At 33.8% G+C, this 27,753-nt stretch overlaps 1 protein-coding gene across 1 annotated transcript in view; it reads right to left on the reverse strand.

Moving 5' to 3' along the window:
• Positions 1–27,753, reverse strand: part of LOC150100633 (mitochondrial import inner membrane translocase subunit TIM44) — a 209,221-nt gene that overhangs the window by 46,289 nt on the left and 135,179 nt on the right. Inside the window, exons 11-12 of the mRNA XM_090401400.1 lie at positions 18,657–18,707; positions 5,506–5,595 (exon numbers count right to left, since the gene is read on the reverse strand). Of these exons, the coding sequence (XP_090257526.1) occupies positions 5,506–5,595; positions 18,657–18,707 (141 nt within the window). The remainder of the gene's footprint in view (positions 1–5,505; positions 5,596–18,656; positions 18,708–27,753) is intronic.

Consider the following 27,753-nt stretch of genomic DNA (forward strand, 5'->3'; position numbering starts at 1 on the left):
GTAGACTTAAATACATGAACATCATTGAAGAAAAAATGAAACAGTTTAAAAACAAAAACCAATACTGGAGATTCAGCAAATCCTAGCCTCCATAGCTCAGTTGGTATAGATGAAGCCCTTTGGTCAGAAAGATCTGGATTTGATTCCCATCCATGACATGAGGAACCTTTAACTGGTCTCTTCTGACTAAAGTAAAGGTGAGTTAGCAGATTTTTTCATCCCTCAGAAGAGAAAATCAGCCCCGTAAACACACACAAGGATCTACAGTCATAAAATACACTTAATCCCTCATTAGGAGGGCTCGACTCATCCTAAGGGACAGCGGAGGATGAGGGAACCCCCAATATGAATAAATAACGTGGCAAACCTTTAGAAATATCAGAACTCCATGGTAGACTCAGGAAGTTAAAGAGGCAGTGAAGGAAAAGAAGAAAACATATCAAAAGTTCTTGATAAGTAAGTCAGCTTGTGCTCTAGGGGAATATGGAGAAAAATGTAAGAAACTGAAGCACTGCATAAAACTAGCTAAACCAAAGTCATGGGAAGAGTTTGGTAAGAACATAGAAAATAAATATCAGGAAGGTGGCAAAAATATTCTGCAGGCTATTGAAAAAGCTTAGAAACTGAGGAAAAAAAGTAGAGTAAGAGGAATTAGAGATGATAAAGGCAACATGAAAACTGAAGATAATGATGTTCTAGATATCTGGAGTATTTACTTGAAAAGACTGTTAAATGAAGTTTTTTACAGTCAGTATGATGGTAGAAAACTCACAACAGGAATGCAGTCAGGAATACATATCCATACTTGAAGTAGAAAGTATTAAAATCCTGAAATGTGGAAAGGCAGTTGGATTAGATGAAATTCAGCCAGAAATGCTCAGAAATGGAGATATAAAAGTTTCACAGTGGCTACATTGCATAATGTAGGCCTGGTCAGAAGGTCAAATTTCAGATGATTGGAGCAGAACTCTCACAATACTCATCTATAAAAAGGAAAATAAAACTGAATGTGAAAATTGCAGAAGTATTTCCCTCTTGAGTGTTCCTGGTAAGATTTATGTAAGTATACTTGAGAAACGGCTAAGAAAAATTGTGTAAGGCAAGCTTGGTGAAGAACAAGCTGGATTCAGACCAAACAGAGGTTGTGAGGATCAGATATTCACTTTAAGACAAATAGTTAAGAAATCTTGGGAATATAACAAGGATTTGTATTTAAGTTTTGTTGATCTGGAAAGAGGTATGTGACAAGGTGGCAAGAGGAAAGCTCTTCAAAACACTGCAGTTATATGATGTAAATGGGATATTATATTAAGCAATACATATCCACTATTTAAGCTGTAAGTCAGCTGTTGGAATTGAAGGATGTAAAGGAGGATGGGTTTGATGTTAAATTAGGTGTGCAATAAAGGTGAACATTATCTCCACTGTTATTAATTAACTATATGGATCATATTATGAAAGAAAGTGGTATTAAATCTGATATCAAAATTGGTGATGCTAATCTTAGCTCTTTACTTATTCAGATGATGTTATACTTCTGAATAAATCCAGTACAAGTCTGCAAGGTTCAACAAGTAAAACATTGCAGCTATTTAGGCACAATTTTTAGTGAAGATGGTAAATTAAATATGGAAACAGATAACAGAATTAGTAAAGCTGGCATGGTAGGAGGTCACTTGAATAAATTTATATGAAATAAAAGAGAAATTAGTCAAAACACTAAATTAGCTGTATACAAGATGGTGTTCAAAATAAAACACTTAATCAAAGACTGGATACAATAGATATGAGAGTTCTGAGAAAGATTAGTGAAGTGAACAGATAACATCAATGACAGCATCACATTAAAAATGAGGATATTATGAAAGAACTTGCCATTTGTAGCATTCAGGAATGTGTTAGTAGAACTTGGTGGTATGGTTACTTAAACAGAATGGACAAGGAAAGATGAGCAAAACAAGTGTTATTTGTCAAGTTGGTAGGGCGAAGATCCAGAAGAAGACCAACATGTAGATGGATTGATACAGTAAAAAGTGCCTTAAAAGGCAGAAATATAAGATCTGATAATGTTTGAATTTTGACAGATAACAGATTAATTTGGAAGAACATTGTTGATTGGAAGTTAGTAATGGTGTAAAATTTTCATGTACAGTTACACTCTGAGTTATGTAAGTAATGTTTTCCATAAACCTTTACATAACTCGAATTTTACATAAGCCGAATTTGTAAATTACATACATACAATAAAATGTTCAATGGCTACTAATATAGCTGTCGTACATTAATTTTTGTGCCAATAATCAGATATTTACCATTTTTAATATTTTACATTTTTGGGGCGATTAAAAAAAATTCAATTGTAAAAAAATTATCAATTGTATTTGAATAATATACATACTGTAAATATGAAAGTATGAAAAATGCATAATATAAAAGAATATAAAAACAAACTGAAATATTCGCTTTTCAAATAAAAAAATATCTTGCGATGGCTATTCTAAGGAATTTCCAAGTTTCTAAGATGACTATTCTAAGGAATGCTGTTCTGCGGGAAGTTTTATCCCTTTCAATGTTGAAGGATGGGGGTAGTCGGGGTTGTCTGAGTTGTCATCTTGACTTTGTTGTGAAAGTTCTCCATCTCTGATATCGGGCCCAGCCTCTTCTTGGTAATAATTGTACCCTTCAATGCTACTGCATCCTTTCATGCTTTCAATGATGTGAACTTTATCCTTCACTATTGTATTCACTGTCAAAATAGGTCGATTTATTTCCTGAGCTATTGATGATAGAATTTTCCCACCTTCATACATATGAATTATTTTCAACTTTTCTTCTAAAGTAATTGCAGACCTTTGTTTTTTAGATTTATTACCAGTGCATTTGGTTTTGCATTCCATTTTAAGGTTAAAAAAACAACGAAACTAGCAGTGATAACAAGTGACTGAGCTAACCATGTGAGGCGTCCACTATTGTACTGAAAGAAGATTGTCAAAGCACTACCTGTGCAAAGCTGCAAATGGGTTCATATGTGCTAGTAGATTTATTACGTAACTGCAAATTTACCTAAGTCGCATGTTACTTAACTCGGGGTGTAACTGTAGTGCTATCATAATTATCCTGTACGCTTGCTAAGTGTACATATCAGGAATTTGATGACGATGATAAATTGCAGTCAATTTAAAATTCTTAATCTTTCTTTCTAAAATTAGGAATTCACTGTAACTGAATCCTTAGCTCACCTACAGTACAAATATACTATAGTTTTCCAACAACTTTTCATGGGTGGGAGTACATAAAAACTGATACCTGTCTTGCTTAATATACCATTGTGAGTTCAGCTGTTAAACCCACAAATTTTAATACAGCTGATTAACACTATCTAATTGTTAAATGGTATAGCTGTGATAATGTTCAGTGGGATTTCAACAGAGGCTAAGACGTAATTTTTTATGATACTTTAAAAATATCTGTGAAAAAAAGTATCCTTAAAAAAGTATCTCTTTAATACTTTTTTTTTTTCCAGATAATTCTCATCTCATTTCCAGCATGCTGGTGGTTGATTAAGTAAATAGTATCACTACTTTCCACCAACAGTTTAGGTACAATTCCTGTTCTTAGTAATTACTTTTATTAACAATAATTGTTATTACTGTTATGATTACACAGGCTTCTACATGGAATCAGACTACCTATTCCATTCTTCAACTCTCCAAGCAAAAAATAAATAATTAATTAATAAAATAAAATAAATCTAGTCTATATTCTCTTGTCCTTCTGTCATGTATTAAATTATTTTTCAGCATCTACTCTATAAACCCCTTATTAAGTTTTATTATGTCCTCCTCATTCCCACCTGACAACCAAATTCTGTAATCTTTGAACCTCACTCTGTCCTCATAAGAGCATCTATGACGCATGCCTTTGGATGCTCTGTGCCATCCTTCTTTCCTAAGAAACTTGAGAGATCAAATGTCTGACATCTCTGTGCAATATGAAAAATTGTATAGAAATATCAGACAATGAATACAGATATGCAATATGAAAATTGCTTGCTATAGAGAAATTTGTGCAGAAAAGAAAAGGCAAACTGTGTGTACAGACTAAGCTGGATGTAATACACAAATTTTTAAAGCCCACTCCTGCTGTCACCTCACTTCCTGAAGATCAGCCCAGACCTTTCACATTATGCATTTGGTAAACCATCGATGCTTCATTGAATCACTGAATTTAAAGAATCTGTTGAAGATAACCTCCCCTCCTTCTCCAATGAATCATCTGCTGTCACCTCACTTCCTGAAGATCAGCCCAGACCGTTCACAAGTTATGCATTTGGTAAACTATTGATGCTTTATTGAATCACTGAATTTAAAGAATCTGTTGTCAATAACCTCCCCTCCTTCTCCAATGAATCGTCCAATTAATAAAGCAGCAGCTTTGAACAATTACTTACCCTTGCTCCATGTGTTTCCAGCTAATTATTTTACTGGTCAGTGTACAGAATCTCCGTACATTCATGGTTCATTATTTATTACAGTACAGAAATTTCATGTCATAATTTGTACATTGTATTTACTTCACTATACACAAAGAGTAGAATTAGTTTTAAAATATAACAGAACTCCTACATATTTTAGCATTCACACATGTCAATTTTTAACATATCCTTAGAGGATTCATAATTCTGACTTATGACCTTTTTGACTTATGATGTGATCACTAGAACAGAATCCATCATAAATCTAGGACTGCCTATAATAAATATAAAAATATGGAAGTACTCAAATTTTGATTGTTCATATTTTACACTTTTTTTTTTTTTTTCAAAGCCAAGTTTATGTTTTGGTATATTTGTAATAAATAACCTAGATATGATGGAAAAAACAAGCTCTATTTTTAAATTCTATGTCCTAAAATACATAAAATTCACATTTTGATACTGGTTACAAAAATCTTGTTGATCAGTTATTAACTACTAGGACTGGTTATACATTTTACTTTATTATAGTTCAATCAACTATAATACTTTATGACATCTGGAATTCTTTTATCATTTGTGCAACATACAAGACCCATTATGCCAATACTACCTAGTTGAGTGAAGTCTGTACTACCTACAGACAACAATATGCAGAGTGTACATGATGTATCTCATGACACAAATTAATCAGCTATTATGTTATCAACTGCTAAATGATTAAGTGTTCAGATATTGTTGTATATTCTCTACTGCTTTTCCTGATGATGCTGTCAGCTAATAGATAGCAAAACACATAGAAGTTCATCTCATTTTGCAATTAAAGCTACAAGACAGCGTGCATTATTCACTTTTGAAATAGTTTATTATTAAAACTTTGCTTTAGTGAATTTCCTCAAACACAATAGTGATGCTATGGCAGTTTATGGTTCATGATTGTGTTTGCTATAGTGCAAATTGACTGTAAAATATCAATTTACAAATTTTCAAATGATCTCCACAAAAATAAAATAAAATAAAAAATAACTTACATCAACATTAGTAACATCCAAAATTTTGCTGTCAAACTTGTAACCCAGAGACTGTGCTTGCTTGATTGAAGAAGCTAAAGCATTGAAAGGCTGGGGAAGGAAAAAGTTAAAAACGAATTACAAATGCAATATGCATGTAAGTATAACACACACACACACAATCTTTGAAAAAATCTTGCAATTAAACATTTCAGAATATATTCGTTAAAAGATCAATGGCAAAAAATAAGTAGGTTGGTAAAACGATGGACTAACAGTTCAATAAAATGTCCTCATATGATCATATCACAGAACATAACTATTAAAAGTTAATATTTACAATTATTATTATTATTAATCCAAAATGAGAAATGTAAAAATAGAATCATGAAAACAATTCTGCAATGTTTTGACTACATTTAATCCATGGCATTATATGAGAGCAGGCAAGAATAAGAAAGCACCTGCCTTATTAAATATTTTATATATATATATATATATATATATATGCAGCTGCTACCCTTGTTTTAACAGGCCCAACAAAACACATAAGAATGATGATAGCCAGCTCACTGGAGCAGCGACCATAATACTAGCAGAAGAGAGACAGAGCTGAAACAGTGCATCTGTGAGAGGGAGATCATTTATGAGCTGAAATACTCTCCTCTGAGACGGCATCAAAAATTTTTAGAGAGGCTTTAGGTGCACCACCCAAATCTGTGAACAGTATTGAGGCTAAGCCAATCAGGAATTTGAATAGCATAAGTATCTAGGTAGGTGAAAACTAGCATCTTGAACAGAAAGGAATGCCTAGTTTTTTAGAAGTGGAGAAAGCTATTAACATGATCTGTTCATGACAGAAGAGGCTAGAGGTAATATCAATCTAAGGAGAGATATCTGACCATGTCTGATAACCAGACAGGATCAGATATCTCTGATCCTGTCTGGTTTCCATATTACTGAGGATAAGGGAATGTAAGCCTTTTCTCTCACAGAAGTCTCTTTTGCAAGAGAAAGATTACGTTTCGGTTGTACCAAAAGTGACCACATGACCCTCACCCCACTGAAGGATGGTATGAGATCAGTATTTAAGATGCTGTTTGCAGATGATCTTGAAACTTCGGATGTCTGAGCACTACATGGTTTGTCAAAAGTGTAGAATGAATGGAGTGAACTATCATCAACAGTGACAAGGACAGAATTAGTAGTAACTGAGAGTAGGTCATTTATGTACAGTAGAAGGGTAGACAAGAGAATAGAGCCTTGTTCTCTTGTCTACTTTACAGGCCAATTACAGGCAAAAAAAAAAAAAAAAGAGTGGCAGGCAGACCAAAAGAAGTAATTTGTTTAGTAGACCTTGATGCCAACCATGATCAAATGCCCTAGAAATGTAAACAGCAAAAGCACATTTCTCCAAACCTTTTTATAAGATGTGTCCAGTGGTAAAGTGATGTAGGCTAAGAGATCAAACATTGCACTAGACTAGCAGAATTCATATTGGTAATTGCTGATAAACTGGTGAACGTTTTGGCAGAGGAGAAGTTGACTGCTGATTACTTTCTTCATTCTTTCAGTGAGGATTGGGGTGATAGCAGTAAACTTTTATCTCATTTTTTGGTAGGTTGGATATATGCTTGCTTCCATGCACTAAGATAAGTGAATAAAGAAGATTGGACTTTATAGTATCCATTTTGTTTAGTAAACACTACTACCACTGAGCTACAGAGGCAGCACCTGTGTAGCTCAGTGATAGTGGTGTTTACACTCCTCAGCACTAAACCGCCTGAAGAAAGAGTGCCATGAGTTTGATTCTAGTCGCCGACTAGAGGAACTTTTTTTATAAGCCTTTCATTTCGATCTCTGGGACAGGCAAGCGGGTTTTTTCTCATGGAAACTTGGGTTTTTCGTCAAGTAAACTCAAGAAAATCGACCGTAGAACCCACACTATTTTCAGACACTAAAACTATTGTGTTAGGGATAGGTACCATGAGATGGTGGCACTTATTATCGGTCTCTTCACTGCATACTGCTTAATTAGTGATAGTGTTGGGCCAGCTATACCGGTGGAGATTGAACTGCCCACTTATTCTCCAAAAGTTATATAGGGCTAAAACGGCCTTGCCTATTCCCTATATGGGAATAAAAAGGCATCAGCTGATTTTTTTTTTATTTGTTTGTTTTTATACTAAATTTATTTGGTATTCTTCTGATGTAATTTTGCTGATAAACTACAAGAGGTATATAGTGCTTAGCAGCTGGAGGCAATTTGCTTTGGTCATCTATATAGGACTTAGAAAAAAGACTGATCCTAGGAAATCAGCTTTGTCTTTAGGTTGTAGTAGTGGTGGCATCTGGATGAGAAAGAGTAGTGGGAGCACAGGTAAGCAGAAGTTGTGTCTAATGGCTTTTGCAAGGGACAGGAACATATGGCTTGCATCTGGACATGAAGCATGTTTTCTGCTATTGTGCTTTATGTAGTCAGATTTGAATGTGCTGATTACTGTTTTGAATTTATTGCATGCTTCAGCATAGGGTGAATATGAGGGTTTGGGATCTTGTTGCAAGACACCTATGGTAAGTTGAGTTTGTTTCTCGAACTGCTTTAGAACATTTTTTTTATCTGATTGTTAGTTTGTTTTGACTATGGCTTTAAGAGCAGATGAAAATTTTGGGCAGAATGGGAAATGCAGACCTTCATGCCAGTGAGGATAATTTCAGTGACTTGCTCATAGCAGGCATGTGAGTCAGAAGAGTGGAAGTTCTGCAGGTCATTCGATCTTTGTAATGCCAAAGGACATAAGGCTGGAAGTAGCTGGAGGAATAGTATTCCGTGTGAGAGTAAACACACAAGATTATGATCTAAGTTATCAAGCGGAGAGGTGATGACCTCTATGGTGTATCTAGAAGGAGACCTGAATAAAAAAAGATCAAGGATATTGGGAGAGTGGAGAGGGATACCTGGAATTCAGATAGGCAGCTGTATGATTTGTGTTAGGTAACTGCTTATAGCAAAACTTTCATCACGTCATTAGTCAGTGGTGTTTGAAAAGGGGGAGGCCAGATGGTATGGAGAACATTAAAGTACTTAAGAAGATAACCACTATTTGGATGGATGAATTGCTGAAGTCCTCTTCACCTTCTTGCCTATGAAGTCCAGCTTCATAGGCAAGAAGGTGAAGAGGTCAGAGTGCCTTTTGGAATATGGATGAAATAAATTGCAGATGAAGGTTACTAAATGGGGAAAGGAAACCTTAAGCCAGAGAAGGTCAAAAGCAGGGGATTCTAAATTAGAAATTCTTTGGTAGGTAATATCAGATCTCCCAAAGGCACAAATGCACCCTTATAGCAAATCATGAAATGCATAGTTTAACACCAAAGATGGACTGTGGTTAATGCAGCTGCAATTTGGGTTTCTTTCAAAAGTACGAAGTTTGGTCTGGATATCTGTAAGTGGTGAATTCATAAGGGAGTGATTACATTAGAATGGCTAATGGAATTTCACATTTGTATATGAATACAATCAATGCAAATAAGGGTGCTGAATTTGTGGCATTTTGTATAATGGAATTTGTATAAGGGTGTCCAAAGATAACTGACATAAGTGACTCTTGTTTAATTGAGGATGATAAAGAATCTGAATTTAAAATAATTATAATATCAGATAAAAACTCATATATTATATTTTATTAGCATAGAATTTTTGAGTAAATATCATAGGCATCTTCACAGTACAAGAACACATAAAGACAATTGAACACTAACAAACAATTCTAAAAAGCACCACCTTAGTAGCTCATGTAAGGTAACTAAAAAGGTCAGTAAATTTCCTAACTTATAAAATATATATATACATGTGTGTGTTGTATTGAAGATTATTGTACTGAAAATGCCTATGATACTTAGGCAAAAATTATATGCTAATAAACATATATTACGAGAGTTTTTATCCGGTATTATAATTATTTTAAATTAAATATGTCTACTCATGGTATTTCATTATTGAAACAAAAAAGAATCTGAATCTTCCTGGATGGCAGCAGCAGAGCAATTGTTGCCTACTCAGGGTGAACATAAAAAATGGTAATAGATGTGTGGTTGGAAGTTTTTTTCACTTGGTTATACTATAAATTAAAGATACCAAGAAATTATATAGTTGACTTAATCCTTTATCCAAGTGTAAGCAAACAAAGTTTGCGACTGAAGTATTTTCAGGACTGGGGAAACTTGTATAAAGAAGCTAAGACTTCACATCACATGTCTTAGTATCCCATAAAGCAAAGTACATCTCCTTGCAAACATGTATAATGCTAAGCATTCCGGGAAGGGTCACTACTCAGACCGGTTTCAACCTTTATTGAGGTCTCTTCAGTAGGAGCCAGACCCAGAGGTGATACTAAAGTTGAAGTAATGCAGAAGCCATATTTTCATATATGAGTTGCCAAAAAAGCGTTACATCTTATTATTAAATTACTCTGGATTACAGAAAGTTGTTGGAAGTTTTTTCACTTGGTTATACTATAGCTTAAAGATACCAAAAAATTACATACTTGGTTTAATCCTTTATCCTCCAATATTATCAATTATTACATTTGTCTTTTAAGGCACTTTTTATTGTATCAATCCATCTATGCATTGGTCTTCCATTGAGTCTTTTCCCTGCCAACCTGGCAAAGAACACTTGTTTTGCCAATCTTTCCTCTTCCACTAGCTCTACTAACACATTCCTGAATGCTAACAACAAGTTCTTTGTAATAGCTTCATTTTTGATTTAATACTACTATTGATGCCATCTATTCATGCCATTAATCTTTCTCAGAACTCTCATATTAGAGGTCTCTCGTCTTTGATCAAGTGTTTTATTGCTAACCCAATTCTCAAATCCATAAGTTTAAATTGGATTGAACACTGTTTTGTATACAGCTAATTTAGTGTTTGGACTAATTTCTTTTTTGTTCAATATAAATTTATTCAATTGACTTCCTACCATACCAGCTTTACTAATTCTGTTGTCCATTTTCATATTTAATTTACCATCTTCACTATTGTGCCTAAATAACTGATATGTTTTACTTGTTCTATAGGTTTTCCATTCAAGATACAGTTAATATTTTCAATGTTTCTTGCCTAATTTCATTGTCTTTGTCTTTTTATTGCTGATTTTAATACCAAATTTATTATAACAGTTATTCAATTTAGTCAGGGAATCTTGCAGACCTGTACTGGATTTATAGGCTACGTATTGCTCAATATAATGTCTCATTTACACCATATAACTGCAGCATTTTGAAGAGCATTCCTCTTGGTACCGTCATATGCCTTTTACAGATCAACAAAACTTAAATACAAATCCTTGTTATATTCCCAAGATTTCTAAAATATTTGTCTTAAAGAGAAAATCTGATTCTGACAACCTCTATTTGGCCTGAATTCAGCTTGTTCTTCACCAAGCTTGCCTTACACAATTTTTCTTAGCCATTTCTCAAGTATACTTACATAAATCTTACCAGGAACACTCAGGAGGGAAATACCTCTGCAATTCTCGCATTGTTTTATTTTCCTTTTTATAGATGAGTATTGTGAGAGTTCTGCTCCAATCATCTGAAATTTGACCTTCTGACCAGGCCTACATTATGCAATGTAGCCACTGTGAAACTTTTATATCTCCATTTCTGAGCATTTCTGGCTGAATTTCATCTAATCCAGCTGCCTTTCCACATTTCAGGTTTTTAATACTTTCTACTTCAAGTATGGATAGATATTCATGACTGTATTCCTGTTGGGAGTTTTCTATCATCGTACTGACTGTAGAAAACTTCATTTAACAGTCTTTCCAAGATTAATTACTCCAGATATCTAGAACATCATTATCTTCAGTTTTCATGTCGCTTTTATCATCTCTTATTCCTCTTACAGTACTTTTTTTCCCTCAATTTCTAAGCTTTTTCAATAGCCTCCAGAATATTTTTTGCCACCTTCCTGATATTTATTTTCTATGTTCTTTTTACCCAAAGTCTTCCCATGACTTTTGTTTAGCTAGTTTTATACAGTGCTTCAGTTTCTTACATTTTTCTCCATATTCCCTTAGAGCACAAGCTGACTTACTTGTCAAGAACTTTTGATATTTTCCTTCTTTTCCTTCACTGCCTGTTTAACTTCCTGAGTCCATTATGAAGTTCTGATTTTTCAGTCTTTATAGACAACCTCACCACATGCCTCTCTGGTTGAATCAATTAATGTTTTCTTCAGGATTTGCCACTGAATCTCAAGGTTTGTTCTTGTTTTCAAATTCTTTCATTTTTTCTTCAATAATATTTGTGTATTTGAGTCCACAGTTCACTTTTGAAAGCTGCTCAACCTTGATTTGTTTTAAAACTTTCTTACACACACTCTTCTTTTCAATATGAAATTCAATTTTATCCTGCTCAAAACTAAACAGTTATCTCTTCCTATTTCAAATTCTCTGTATACTTGTGTCCTGAGCCAGTGAAAAACATCGCTATCAACTATAACAGGGGTGTTCAACCCGTCGATTGCGATCGATCGCGGAGCAATTTTTGGTCGATCTCGTGTATTCCTCCTTATTTACAAATTTAATTAAAACTGAAAACAATATTTTATTTATCATTATTTTGTATTATTTTTAATTCGCTTTAAGTGTATTGCTATTGTTTATTTATTTTTCGTTAAAATTATTAAATCAGTAATTTTCTTATAAGTCCGGGTAAATGAATTAATTTGGATCAGTGGAAGTCAAACAACGAGCCGAGTGAATACGAATTATAAGCAAAGTGTAAAAACTCAATCGTAGCTTAAATATTCCAAAGTACATTACTTAGGTTAAGTCACGTGAATATTGTAAAAAAATAAACTTTGTTTGTCTCAGTATAGTTTGTATTAGATTTTTTTGTAAATAACTCTTTTGAAGCTAATTGTATATACTGCTTTAATAACAATATGTTAGAGTGTTAAAAACAAAGGCAATGTTTTTGTCGCCGAAGCTGTACATGGCAGCATTAGAAAGATTGTTATTGAAACTTGTATGTATGAGAAAGGCTTGCAGGCTCTAAGTGTAAATATCTCCAAAGTCAGTCAGAAAGAGTTCAAACGACTTTCCGATGGCCGGCAACTTACGATCAAAAGAAAGCGGAGGAGAACAAAAGGCATGCCGAACTTGAAACTTAAAATGAAAGACTCACCAATTCTTTGAGGGTTGCCAAATTTCATGCGACGTCTCAGAGGAGTTGGCCTAATAAAAAGGGACTGAAGCAAGCAGAAGGGGGTTCCGGTTCCAGAATTGCTGTCAGAGAGGAGGCTGCCTGGTCCAGAGTCGCCGTCAGAGAGATTGCCTGGATCCACGTTGCTTGAGAGAGGAGTTTCTCGCTTCCAGAAAGGAGCTTCTTGGTTCAAGATGTTGCTAGAGAGAGACTACTTCTAGGCCACAGACAAGGTTTCAAATTGCCGGAGAAAAGTTTCCAGGCCAGAGAGGGATCCAGTTAACAGCAGTTCTAGCTGTTGAAAAGGCAGTAGTCCAGACATTTTCAGCGAGCCCAAGCAGAGGAGAAAAGGAAAGGCAAATTTCCCGAAGCACCTCAGCTCGTAAGTTTTTCTTTTTGCCGAGGGAGAGTAACCTTTTGCCAGAGCTGAATGAGCCCACTATGTTCCCGATGAGATACAGCAGAGCCAAAATTTCCTGAAGATCTGAGACTAAAGAAGTGCCACAGAACTTTTAGTGAAAGACTTTTGACTGAATGTGAGATACAGAGCCTTTGTAAGTTCAAAACTTTTATATAATTCCTGTTATAGTTGATACAAGAAAGACTTTTAAGATATATGTTTAATAGTTTTAAGAAATGTCCATAAGAGAATCAATTGGCATGTTAGAGGTCGATATCAAATGTGTAAAGATAACTTAACACAGATTTAGGTAACCTCTTTACGAGTAAGCTTAGAGATTAATAAGTAAAAATTTGTAAACTGAGAGTAGGTAACCTCAGTTTACAAATCTCTATGTGTTAAAGAAAGTATTTAATGTTGAAGAAAGAAGGTTCTAATTTTTTCTAAAGTTTTTATAGATGGATAGAGAAAGCAATCTCCCTAACATTAAAATTGTGTATATTTCATAGTAATGTAAATAATTGTCATTTGACTTTCTTGTTAAAAGAGTGGTGCCTGTTTGTTTATTTACAACTGCACTGTTCCTAAAATAAATCGGACTTGTTGAGCGAGAATCTAAGTGAGTTGACCAAAGCGCGAAATTAAGAAAAAGAATAGACCACGACTGTTTGTGAAAGTTTTAATGTAGGAATTTGTGTTAGAGAAAGAGAAATCTACCAGCTATATCTGAGTTCTTTTTGCTAACCAAAGATATTAGTGGTGCAGTCTCATTTTAAATAAATTTTCTAATATCTTAGGCATAAGACTCGTAATGCGAAAGGTAGATAAACGTAGCACGTAATAAGATAAACAAGAGAGATTCTGAGAGAGAGAGAGAGAAAGAGCGCCCAGCAAATTAGAATAATGGAGAATAAAGTATAGAGTAAAAGACATCACAAGTAATTAATAGAAATTACAAGTATACAAAGTTAAATAACAATAAAAGTTTACAATGTCGCAGAAATGACTGGATAGCAAAAGTAGATGTATAACAAAAGCACATCTTATGCGTTTCATTTAATTTGAGGATAATCATGAGCGTATCAAAGACGTACCATTTTCACAAGGCATGGAGAACAGATTTTTTCTTTACAATGGTAAATGGAAAGTGTTGTTTTTTGATTTGTAATTCATCTGTAGCAATTTCAAAAAAGGGTAATATTGAAAGACATTTTCGATTGCTAGATGCAAAATATGATGAAGATTTTCCCAAAAATTCATAAATCAAAAATTATAAATTTAAAGGCAGGACTTTCTGGACAACAAATATGATTTTGAAAGTAATAAATAAACCAATATCAGTCACTATTGCATCTTTGAAAGTGTGTCATTTATTAGCAAAAGCAAAAAAGCCCTTTACTGATGGAAAGTTAATAAAAGAATCATTTCTTGCAGCAGCAGAATCTTTATTTTCTGATTTTAAAAATAAAAATGAAATCATTTCGAATATTAAAGATTTACAACTTTCCAGAACAACGGTTATTAGAAGAGTTGAAATTTTAAGTGCCGATCTGAATACTCAGTTAATGTCAGACTTCACCAGTGTGTAACATTTTCATTACAATTTGATGAATCAAACGATTTCACTGATATTGCTCAGTTAATGGTATTTCAAGATTATTCAAGTAAAGAAGAACTTTTGAAAATTATACCATTATTGGGAAGGACTAGGGGAGAAGAAATTTTTTCAGCATTTGATGAATTTGTGAAACAACACAAACTTCTGCTTTTTAAACTTGTGTCTATTACTACTGATGGTGCTCCTGCAATGATAGGTAAGAAATCAGGCTTCATTTCATTACGTAAAAAAGATGACAAATATCCAGATTTTTTAACGTACCACTATATTATTCACCAACAAGTACTGTGTAGTAAAAGATTAAACACAAAAGATGTTTTGGATATTACATTTAAAACTGTAAATTCTGTTCGAGGAAAAGCCCTGCAACAGCAGCTATTTAAATTACAGGCAGATGATGATAGGGAACTTTTGTTGTACAATAATGTTTGCTGGCTCAGCAGAAGTCAATTTTTAGAAAGATTTCTTGTATTAGTTAACGATATAAAAAATTTTCTTGATAAAAAAGGAGATATTTATCTACAGTTGAGTGATAAAAGATGGTTGTTACACTTATCATTTTCAGTAGATTTCTGTATGAAAATAAGCAATTTAAATTTAGAGTTACAAGGTAGAGATAAAAATTTAATTGACATGTTAAGTTCAATAAAAACTTTCCACAATACTTACTTTTATTAAAGAAAAATATAAATGACCGCGAATTTAGACATCTCCCATATTTATTAAAATTTTTTGAACAAAATCAAGAAATGCTTCCGCTTTTTCTTTCCGATTCATATTTGAATCCGCTTTTTCAAATATGAATGTCATAAAAAATCAATTAAGAAACCAAATTACAAATGATCATTTGGATGATTGTCTGCGATTGGCCACTTCTTCATATCAACTTGACTGAAAATATTGCCAAATAAAAATTTGGCATTGTCCAAACAATGCCAAATTTCACATTAACTTTTTTTTTTTTTTTTTTTTTAATCAACCAGCATTTCCTGTAACTTGTGAGTTTGTAATCAATCTGTTGTTTTTTCTAACTTTGGTTTTCCAAAATAGAAAAATAAATATTTTATTCCAATATTTTTTTTTTGTTGTTGTATTAAAATATTTGTTGTATTAAAATAATTAAAAGTGATAAATAAATTTTTAAATACACAAATAAAGTTTTTAGTTGTGTATTTTTTTTTAGTTGTTTATTTGTGCATAATCAGATATCAGGTTGGGAGAACATGATCTATATAAGAGAGTAGATCGCCAAATAACTTTTTATAGAAAAGTAGCTCGTGTAGTAAAAAAGGTTGAACACCACTGAACTATAACATAGTCAATCAGACTTTTATTTCTTGTAAATTCTCTCCCTGTGAATTTGTGCACATTTGTATGCTGGTGCACGGTGTTAGTAATAACTAATCCATGTCCTGAATCGAAATTCTGAAGGCATTTACGATTATTATTCGATTTGCACTCTTCTCCAAATTTTCCCAAAACATCTCTATATGTCTGGTAATCATTTCCCACTCTGCTGTTAAGATCTTCAACAAGAACTAACTTTTCCTTTTTTCATTGAGCTTGTTGCCTTTTCTAATGTCTCAAAAAATTTCTCTATTTCCTTCTTGGTAGAACTTTCTGTGGTACCATAAGCACAAATAAGTCACATTGTCTTTTTTCAAATAAATGTTCGAACTTGTAGTGACAGCAATGGAAGAGAAGCATTTCAGACTATTGGATATTATAGTCTGTTTGTATCCCAAGTGGTGCAAGGATAGATTTCTCAGATTTCCTATTGATGATATAACACTAGTGTTCTTATATTCTTTTTTCCACTGAACATCCAGTTTGTCCAAAGTAAAAAAGGTGATGGTCACACGGAACTTGGTAGGTGCCAGAAAGAACAATAGGGGAAACATTTATCTTTAGAAGATTGGAACCGTGATGACAGTTTAAATTAGTTCTGAGATGCTAGAAATGTAAGGGCTAGGAACTCTATGTACTGTTTCCTTGTTATTTGAGCTAGGATTATAGGAATCAAAAAGATGTTGTGTAGTGCACTCTGAGAAGTTGAGTTTCATATATCATTTGATTTTTGAAAATTCTTGCTGTAGCATAGAGCAGCGCTTCCCAAACTGTGGGCCATGTCCCCCTTGGCAGGCCGTTAGTTTTGTTGAGTTTTGTTGAAATAACGAAAACAAATTTAAAATGTTTTAAGACTAAGTGCCATGTCAAATGTGTATGTAAGAGATGCTAAAAACGTAATATTTGCATTTGGTTTTTGTGATTTTCATTGTGTATGTTTTGTATTAAATATAAATATTATAATAATATGTCTCTATTACTATTTTTTTTTTTTTTGATGGGGCCATGAAATATTTTAATTTTTCCAAGGGGGCCTTTACTTCCATAAGTTTGGGAAGCACTGGTGTAGAGCATATAATGTGACCACATCATTTAAAGTTTTGATAATTCTAATCTTCTCAGAGGGATGATGAACAGATTGCTGTTGAACATAGCACCAAGTGAAAGTAGGCTTGTAGGCTTTCGTTAAATGAAAGCAATTAGCTCACCTGATGATGGACAGAAGAGGAGGATATCTAAGGATAATTCGTTTTCTTTTTCTGTTTCCATAGTGAAATTAATTCATGGACGTAGATTGTCTATGCTTGCTAAAAGGGCCAGGTAGCAAAACATCATCTATATAACATACCTAAAATGAAGGCTGAGGGTGTATGGATAAGAAATGGGTGTTCTCAATGTTCCAAGTTGGCAAGAGTGAAAGAGAGTGGACTTCCTATGGCAGTTCTTTCAATTTGTTTGTGGATTCTGTTTTGATTCACTCTGTTGTCATTCACCAGAGTGAATGACAAAGTTGAATAATTGCACTATATCTGGCAAAAGGAAGTGCATCTTTTACAGGTATGTTAATGAAAAGTGATTCAATATTGAAACTGATATTAAATCGGCAGAATTTTTTATGAATGGGAATTACAAATATGAGCTTTTAATAAATCTGCAAAAAACTTTGTGATGTGATATGTCGGAAAATCAATACAGTAAACTGGATGAAGAGTAATGCTTTCCTTGCAGATCTTTGGCAAACCATACAAATGAGTGGCTCAAGCAAAGTAAGTTTTAAGTTTGTCAATGGTATCACCGTCAAGGCTAATGATTTCATCTAACAGTGAGAAAATTAAAGAAAATTTAATTACAAAAAAAAGAAAATTAAATTACAAACAAAAAAAAATTTAGAGATTTTTTTTTTTTTTTTTTTGTAATATACACTGTCCGTAACTACAGTGGCTTTACTTTTATCAACTTTTGTAATAATGAGGCAACTGTTGTATCCCAAGGATTCTAAAGCTTTAATTTCTGCTAAGGAGATGTAAGAGGAAGCTTTGATTTCAGGAGCAGGGCTAAGACTTTCAGGAGAAGTTTATTAGCATTCCATTTAATATGAAAAAAGAAATATAAGTAAGGCATCTTCTTAGGAACTATAGCAAATTCATGTCCTTTGGAAAGAATAAGAATTTCACTTTCAGTTAAAGGGTGTCCTGAGGTGTTAACTACCCAATTATCTGGAACAGTATGATGTGGGCCTTCCTCAAAGGCCCACATTAAATAGTAAATTTAGTAATATAATAGTAAATTTTGTTTGGTTGTTTCTGCACCTCTAAGCAGTTATGACAAAAGATTTTGGCCTCATCTTCTCAAATCTTCATCTCACTTAATTGTAATCAGTTCTAATCAACAGTTTTTAATAATGTAGTGATTTTTTTTCCTTAAACACAGGCAAACAAATAAATAAAACTGATTTTTGCTGTAATAAAGTGGATATACAATAAGCAAGACATAAATATACAATAAGCAAGACGTAAATATACAATAAGTACAAGGATATACAATAAGCAAGACATAAATGTGTTACCCTACAGTTAAAAAATCTAACACTTACTGCTTCATGACACCAATCCCTCAAGATTTCTAAATCACCCCTTACCATTGCCTGTAATAATTAATGTAAATTGTCAATTATAAAATATATGTGGCCCTATACAAATATTCAATATATACAAATATTCAAGCCTTTATACATTCATATTTAGCTCATTTACTTAATTAAACATATCCAGTTACTGAAATATCAGTCAAGTCTGCTAAGTAGCTCTTAAAATTATAAACAGTGGTATCTCACTAATCTGAACCTCTTTAGTCCGAACCTTCCAGTAATCCAAACTGGTGTGTGAAAGAAAAAAAGTTTTATTTATTATGTATTATTATTTTGTGTACTGTTATTTTTATTTAATAATTATTACTTTAACTATTATTTATTTATTTTATTATTATTACAGTATAGTATTTTTTTCATACATGGTTTCAATTGCACGGTTATACTGGAGGCCTATTTTGATTTATTGTGTGTTCACGTTGGCATTTTTATACTGTACAGTACGTACTGTATTGTCGGCATGAATCACAAATATACACAAAAAAAAAAGGAAATTCAGAACGTGCATAATTTGGTTAAAAATATAAATCCAGATGTTGATATTTCACAAACAGACATTACGGAATGGATTACAGGTAGAACCGAAAGTGAATTCAAAATCAAATCATATGCTGAAATTATAAATATGACACTACAGAATGAATTAGAAGACGATGATGACCATGAAGAACTCAAAGAAAAAAAAAGTAAAACATGAAGAGACAGCTGAAAGTTTTAATATGTGTATAGAATGTGCTAAGCAGAATGATATGCCATTCCACAAAATTTTGTTGCTAATGCAGCTCCGAGAAGAAGCATTCAAAAAAAAAAGTTTAGCTTCCAAGAAGCAAAAGAAAATCAGTGACTTTTTTATAAAGAAATAAAAAACTTTTCTGTTTGTGTTGTTTTGTAAAACTTTTTTTTTGTGTTGTGTACAAGAAAGTGATATTTTTTATGCAAATTAAGTTATGTACTGAACTATGCAATTTTATTAAATCAGAATCCTCAAACAATACAGGTACATACAAATTAAATTTTTTACTAAAATAAACTTGTGTATCTTTTTTTTGTTGTTGTTGTTTTGTTTTACATTCAGTACAGTAGCTTTTTTCTATCAGTTAATTTATTTACAGAATTAAATTGATGTACCATTAGAATCTGATTTATTTTTTCTTAAACGCTAGTTATTGTTGAATCTTGGGGAAAAATTCGTTAATCCGAACGAGCACGGTTTTTATTAGTCCGAATTAGCGAGATAGCACTGTGTGTATATATATGTATATATATGTAACATAATCAGCAAGTATGTAAGTATAACAAGTTTATGTAAACATAATATACTATACTGCTTAAGAGATGTCATTTAATAAACGAAGATAAAAAGAAAAAAATATTACTGCAATTTTTAGTTTTGGTAAGTAGTAGGAGACATAAGAAAAGAAAGCATGAGACAAAACAAAGTGGGATAAAAAGAAGCAAAATTGTGCAAAAAAGGATATGGTAACGTTCAGTGTGGTTTTGAGGTATGAAGAATTGTGATGTCACAAAAGTAATAAGCCATCAGGCAGATCAAGTGAATGAAATGATTACACTGGTTGAAATACAATCTGAAAGGAGATACGCAATACATATGCAATGGTGTATAGATAGGGAGTATGTTGAAGGGGATAACAATTAAGTTGTACAATTGTAATAATAAACCACATTTTTGCAACCAGTCTTATTATTTAATAGCCAACCTCATATATGAGAAACATTATTAAGTGAGGAGGAGGGGGGGGGGAACCAAAAAGTCAAGATTATAAGTGTATGTGAATTACGTTAATATACTGGGGAAGATTTTGATAGCCAAAAGGATTTTCGCCTTAGATGGATTGCACTTAAATGGATTTGGAGAGACTATTGTTTGTTGAAAGTCAGAGTGAATCATTTATTTAAGCTTAAGTGTTGGATAAAGCTCATTTAAATCTTAATGAGCTTCATTGAACACTTAAGCTTAATGAAGGAAAGCACCTGGAATGGTTTAAACAAAGTTTTGATGATGCCAATATTTCTTGTGAGCCACTGAGACATCTTCAGGATTATAATGCTAGCTTTATAATGTGAGCACAAACAAGAAACAAGTGAAAGAGAACAGACTGAAGACCTAAAGCACCCTGTCTGGGCACTAAGAAGCCTTGGTTATTTGGTGAAAGATCCAAGAATGACAGTTTTTTTTTCTTTTCTTTCACTTGTTTAAAATATAAATTAAAGATATCAAGAAATTATATTCTTGGATTAATCTTTTATCCAAGTGTAAGCAAACAATATTTGCACATTAAGTATCTTCATGGACTGGGCTAATGTAGCTAATGACTTTATATCAATTACCTTAGTATACCATAATTCAAAGAACACAACCTTTCCAGCATGCATAGTGGGAAGGGCCACTACCCAGAAAGTTTCGGCGTTTATTGACAGGAAAAAGTAAAGGGATGCTCATCATAGGCTTAGAGTAGTTAGTATGGGGTGCAAGAGAGTCTAATAGTATTTAGAGAAAGAAAAGACAGATAGATAGTATGAGAGATAGAGAAAAGGCCTCAGCTCTTTTATATCATCATATAGCCAAAGGCTATCAGTTTTCCTTTTTCACCAATCTCATGCAGATGAACAACCAAAAGACCAATTGAATCTAAAGCGCAAAAATGACTGATATCTAGGTGGTTAGCCTAATCTGAGTTAACCACCTTGAGTTGGCCTTCTCTGCCTGAGATTGCTCTTCGATCATCCCTGAAATTGACCATAAGGCCACATTGAACTAAGAGGATGGAACCATTTAAAAAGCCTCTCATAAGTCGAGTAAAAGTAGACAGAATGTTATCTCCCCCTGGTGAATATTGCATAATGTGGGTGGTCTACACCACCTAGCCAAAAATTTGATATCTCCTAGAATGCTTCTTTCTAAATACAAAAAGTCTGACTGAACAATAAATTTCATACAATACAATATTATAAAGCATTTGTATGTCATATTGCTGGTTTTTTAAATCGATGTTTCTTTCTAACCTTCCATAACTGGTATTTTAATTAATTAATTATAAAAATCAAAATTCTCTTCCCATTGCTAACAGGTAGTGGGTACTGCAAAAAGAGAATCTGTTCTGTTGTAAGTAATGGAATGCCAACACATCATAATCTGTTCTAAATATACGAGGCAAGAGAGCAGCCATAGAATGCATGTTCTACGGCTGCTCTTTTGCCTTATCTGTTTCCAATCAGCAAAAGATGTCACAGATTGGATCTCCGATGTTATGAGGTTGAGGTCAGGAGTGGATGAGTTTAATAGTGATCCTTGAGACTCTCTTTGTAAGACTTAAAGTGACCTTGGAGATCACTCAGAGTTTTTGAAGAGGTATGCCCACACTTTAATGTACCTCAATAAAGGTTGACACTGGTCTGGGCAGTGGCCCTTCCCATAATGCATAGCATTATACACAGCCAAATGGATGTGTGCTTTGCATTATGAGATACTAAGGCAAATGATGTGAAGTCATTAGCCTCTATATGCAAGTAGCCCAGTCAGGTACTTCATGTACAACTTCCTTCATTTGCTTACACTTGGATAAAGGATTAAACCAAGAATATAATTCCTTGATATCTTTAATGAGAGCTTCCCATACCAAAATTTTACACAACCATATTTATTGAGCACTGTTAATGTTTAGTAGAGAAAACGTCCACATCTAGATATAATAAATGCTAACTATATTTATTTATCTAATAAACTGCCTTGTCCACACGGTTAGCCAAGTGGTTACGCGCTCTGCAACCATATGCCTGGGAAAGGAGTGTCTTGCATTCGATTCTCGTCGCTGACGTGAGGAGCTAAGGATCTTTTTCAGACATAGTCAAGTTATCCAGTCTTGGGTGTGGTGGACTGCAGGATTTTTCTCCCCAATTTATCTGGGGTTTTTCCTCCCACAAATCAGGCAAACTAGTCTTAAGAACACAATGCTTCAAAGACAATGGTTGAGCATGGGGTGTAACAACCCCACCTCATAGTGAGTTATGAAACCCAAAAATGAGAGGCCAGGGCCCTACATGGGGCCATAGTGCCAAAGAAGAAGAAGAAATTGTCTTGGTCAACAATGCATCTTCATGGGCACGGGCAAAGAAATACACCTATGAAAAATAAACAACTGAGTATGAAAGGCTGGATCCTAATGTACTAACTGTACTGTAAGATACCAAGATTCCATCACTGCATCCTCTATGGATCCAGTGATGGAATCTTGCTGATGGTTACAAGATAATAGCCTCACAGATTTTTGGTAAAGTGAGAAACTCAAATTTGTCCAGATTTGGTAAATGTAATGATGTGGTGGATTGAAAAAATAGTCTCTCCAATTTATATCTGCTCCTGTGTAAAAAGGAGGTCCTCTCCAATTAAATCTGGTGATTCATATCCATGGCATGGTCAGCTACTCGAGAACTGCCGTAGTACAAGTGATGAATGTAGTTTGTGTTCCTCCAGATGGATATTAGTTGGTCTTGCTATTTGTTCAAAATATGAAAGTTTGGAAGAGCAAGGAATACTGTAGACTCCAGGATGGTCAAGATGATGAAGACCATTTTTGGTGAGTGGATAAAAGTAGCTAACTTTTGGTATAACTTGAAGGAGGCCTCTATGTCATACCTTTTTACAACATGTGAATGATACATTAATGCAGAGGTTCCCAAACTTAGTTGATTCACAGCATCCTCCGTCTCCAGTAATTTTTTAGGCCAAAAGTAATTCCTAACAGTTCTGTTTATTAAGTACACTGATTTCCATAAATTAAGGAACAAAGAGAAAAATCACAAAAGCTCACACACAGTGATGAGTTTTTATGCAATTCAATGAAAAGCAGTAGGATATGAAATGTGAAAGAAACACCAACAAAAATTGCAAATAAATAGTTTAATTCAGTAAAAAAATGGGCACATGAAGATAATGGTCAAAAACAAGAGAGTTCAAAATGAGATTGTAAAAGTGCCTCGATAAGGAATGTGGTCATTCCTCACAGCAATACAGTGCTCACAACAATGTTTCACACCAATTATAATAATGTCCAGGAGCTCAGTTTGTTATAAGAACCAATGCTTGTGCAAAACTCACTTAATGCATCTACCTGGATGCATTAGACAACAGGGTTAAGGTCAGGAGACCTGAATGGCCATTCCATATATACAATAGCCTTTTCCTGAAGATACTGGTTCACAAGATTTGCATGATGAGGATGAGCATTATTGTCTTTTAGGATAAATGTCTCCCTTCGGAACCCACATATGGATGAACACAGGAGGTCCTGGACCTCCTATCTATACAAGTTGCAGCACTTATAGTTCTGCTAGGAAGCATATACAGATCAGCGTGTCCAAACAGTGAGATGCCTTCCCAAATCACATTATCTCCACCATAATTAACCCTTTCATGGATATTAGAGGGATGATAGATTACGAAAAAGCATTTGATTCAGTTAAAACATCTGCAATACTAAAAGTTCTTGAAACTCGGGGACCTGACAAGCCATATATTGAAACACTAAAACATATTTACAATAATGCAACTTCTGTAAAAATTATATAAAAACAGTGAAAGTTTCCAATACAAAAAGGCAACTGGCAAGACGATATCATATCTCCCAAATTATTTACAGCTGCACTAGAGGAAGTCTTTAAAAACCTTGATTGGGAAACAAAAGGAATAAACATAAATGGAGAAAGGCTGCATCATCCGAAATTTGCAGATGATGATGTCCTAACAGCAGATAATCTTGAAGATCTAGAAGAAAGGCTAAATCAGCTAAATGAAGCCTCCAGAGTAATTGAATTAAAAATAAATAGAGAAAAAACAAAAATAATGATGAATAAATACGATAAAGAGCCAAGAGGCTATTTTTCTGGTGGCATAAATTAAGTTAAGGGGATAATAAATCCCTCATTATTTTAAAGCTGGATACGAAACTCGGAGATCGAAATCTAAGAGTTTCATGCCGAAGAACTATTGGCGAGTCTAAGCGTAAGTCAACATCTGGGTAGTGCAACACTAGGGCAACTCGTAGCAAAGGTGGAGCAAGATCCATCACTATCCTTAATATTTTCTCATAATGTAAAATGCAGCTCCTAGGAGATGTATTACTGTTTTACATTATGAGGAGAGGTCACTACCCAGACCAGTTTTGACCTTTATTGAGGTTTCATCAGTGAGTAGGTAGACCTGGAATACCAAGGTTTAAGTGAACCGAACTTACATAGTTTACATACGAACTTACCAGTGTACCCATATATTATTATTACTACGATAAAGAGCCAAGAGACTATTTTTCTGGCGACATAAATTAAGTTAAGGGGATAATAAGTCCCTCATTATTTTAAAGCCGGATACGAAACTCGGAGATCGAAATCTAAGAGTTTCATGCCGAAGAACTATCGGCGAGTCCAAGTGTAAGTCATCACTTGGGTAGTAGTACAACACTATAGCAACTCGTGTCAAACCTTCACTTAAACCTTGGTGTTCCAGGCCTACCTACTCACTGATGAGACCTCAATAAAGGTCGAAACCGGTCTGGGTAGTGACCTCTCCTCATAATGTAAAACAGTAATACATCTCCTAGGAGCTGCATTTTACATTATGAGAAAATATTAAGGATAGTGACGGAGTGTGCTCCACCTTTGCTACGAGTTGCCCTAGTGTTGTACTACCCAGGTGATGACTTACGCTTGGACTCGCTGATAGTTCTTCGGCATGAAACTCTTAAATTGATAGATTTCAATTTCCGAGTTTCATACTGGCTTTAAAATTATTATCCCCTTAACATAATCAGATGAATAAATACATAAACCAAAGAACTGTCAAAGTTGAAAACCATGAAATAGAACAAGTTACCTCATATGTATATTTGGGCCAGCTGATATCGTTTGAGGACTGCCAAAGAAAAGAGATTGAACGAAGAATTCACTTTGGATGGATGGCTTATGGGAAAATGAGAGACATATTCATAAGTGACATCCCTATGAGTCTAAAAAGAAAAGTTTTCAACCAATGCATACTTCCTGTTCTAACATATGGAGGAGAAACATGAAATTTAATAGAAGCCCTAAACAAAAAGCTGAAAACAACACAACATCAAATGGAAAGAAGTATGCTAAAAATAGCATTAAGAGATAGGAAGACATATCTGGATAAGATCTCAAAAAGATGTCACAGATATCGTAAAATACATTAAACAGGCTAAGTGGAGATGGGCTGGCCATATTGCCAGATGCAATGATGGAAGATGGACTAGAAAAACAACAGAGTGAAGATGATAGAGCAAGAAGAAGAGGAAGACCGAGAAGAAGATGGAGGAATGAATTAGAACAAGTTGCAGGAGTTAGATTGATGGGAGAGGCAGAAAACAGAATGGCCAGGAAAACCATGGGGGGACCTTTGTCCAGCAGTGGACAGAACCAAAAGATTGAAGAAGAAAAGAAAACTTTTCTAATGAACTAATAAAGCGCAAAGATAAATATCCTTAACGTAAAAATTTACATTATTGTCCCCTGATCTTTTTTGAGATATTGCTCATAAATGGTATCTGGGTCATGCAATAAACTACATGTTATAGTCTACAGTTCTCAGGGAGCAATCACATCTCAGCCAGCAGTGACATACACTCACTGATGGTTGAGAAATGTTAAGATAAGGGCAAAAAAGAAGGAATTTCTATTTTTATACTAATTCACATACAAAAGGTTGTAGGATCAATTATGCAAAAGTATAGTTAATAGATAATTTATCTGAAAAATTAAAGAGAGAAATAGTTGATCTGATTTAAAAATGTAACAACACTTTTTATATGAAAAATAGTTTCAAAGAAATGATTGGCAGTAACTATTACATCTGCTCCCCTACTCAAAGAGTGTTGAGTGAATGCATGCCCAATCCCAAAGAGCACCAAGGTGGCAAAAGTTCAACAAAAATATAATTATGAAATCAAGTGAAAACAGCAAACCTTTTCTGGTAATGGAAATTCCCCTGTAGTTCGAGCTGTTATCTAAAGATTAATAATGTATTTGCTAATTCAATAAATTCAAGCCTTCAAAAAATATCCAGACATACCTTAGGTATTGTTGAAGATAAAGATAACACAATATTTAGTACAGAATTTGATAACTTAGGTGAGAAAATACTATGAGACTAGAAAATAATGTTGAAAGTGAAGCACTAATAAATGAGCAGAGAAATGCATCAAATAGCAGAAATTTATTTTATTTCTGTAATTTTACTAATTTTAATTGGTAAATGCTAATTTTAGCCTAGCAAGCAGAAAAAGAAAAGGTGAAAAAACCTTGCTATTTTCATCTATTCCTGATAAGTAGGGACTATATGGAGATACCAGAAAATCCTTAATATTGATATAATAGTTTTATGGTACTCCCAAAACCTGAGTCAATAAATAATAGGAATTTATCGAAATAACAAATAAATTAACTGTCAATCCACTTAATGATATTTGTATCAAGCAGAGGTTATAATCAATTTACAGAAGCTGCAAATGTTGAAAAAGTTAAAGTAATTAAAAAAAATAAATAAAGCTTTCCTCACTTCGTCCCAAATGCATGATCAATGAACTACAATAGGATGCGGATTACGTATTAGGAAATCAATAATTCGTCAAAGAGAGAGACTCGGTGTTACTAATATATCCGACTGCTAGATAATTTCCAATTTCATCCACTGTTTGTTCCTCAATTTGTAATCTAAATTCTATTTGACTGGTACCTTTGTTCATATATTTCCAAATAAACTTGATAAATGTGGCTGAGGAAGAGTATTTGAAATTCATCATGATCAACAATTTTTCATATGTACCCTCAAGGGGTGTACAGTATATAATAGTAATACATAAATAATTTACATTACAAACTTCTTATTGACAATTTCCTTTTAAATCAGTTTATTTGCTATCTTTCAGGAGTCCAACATTTGTGAAATCTTATATTTAGTCTTGTAGGGCATTTCTGCATCAATCCAGATAAATTTTTGGCAATTTTCCTGCCA

The sequence above is a fragment of the Typopeltis vanoorti genome, chromosome 12 (assembly GCF_054136105.1).
Source record: "Typopeltis vanoorti isolate ZY-2024b chromosome 12, IOZ_Tvanoo_1.0, whole genome shotgun sequence".
Lineage (NCBI taxonomy): Eukaryota > Metazoa > Arthropoda > Arachnida > Uropygi > Thelyphonidae > Typopeltis > Typopeltis vanoorti.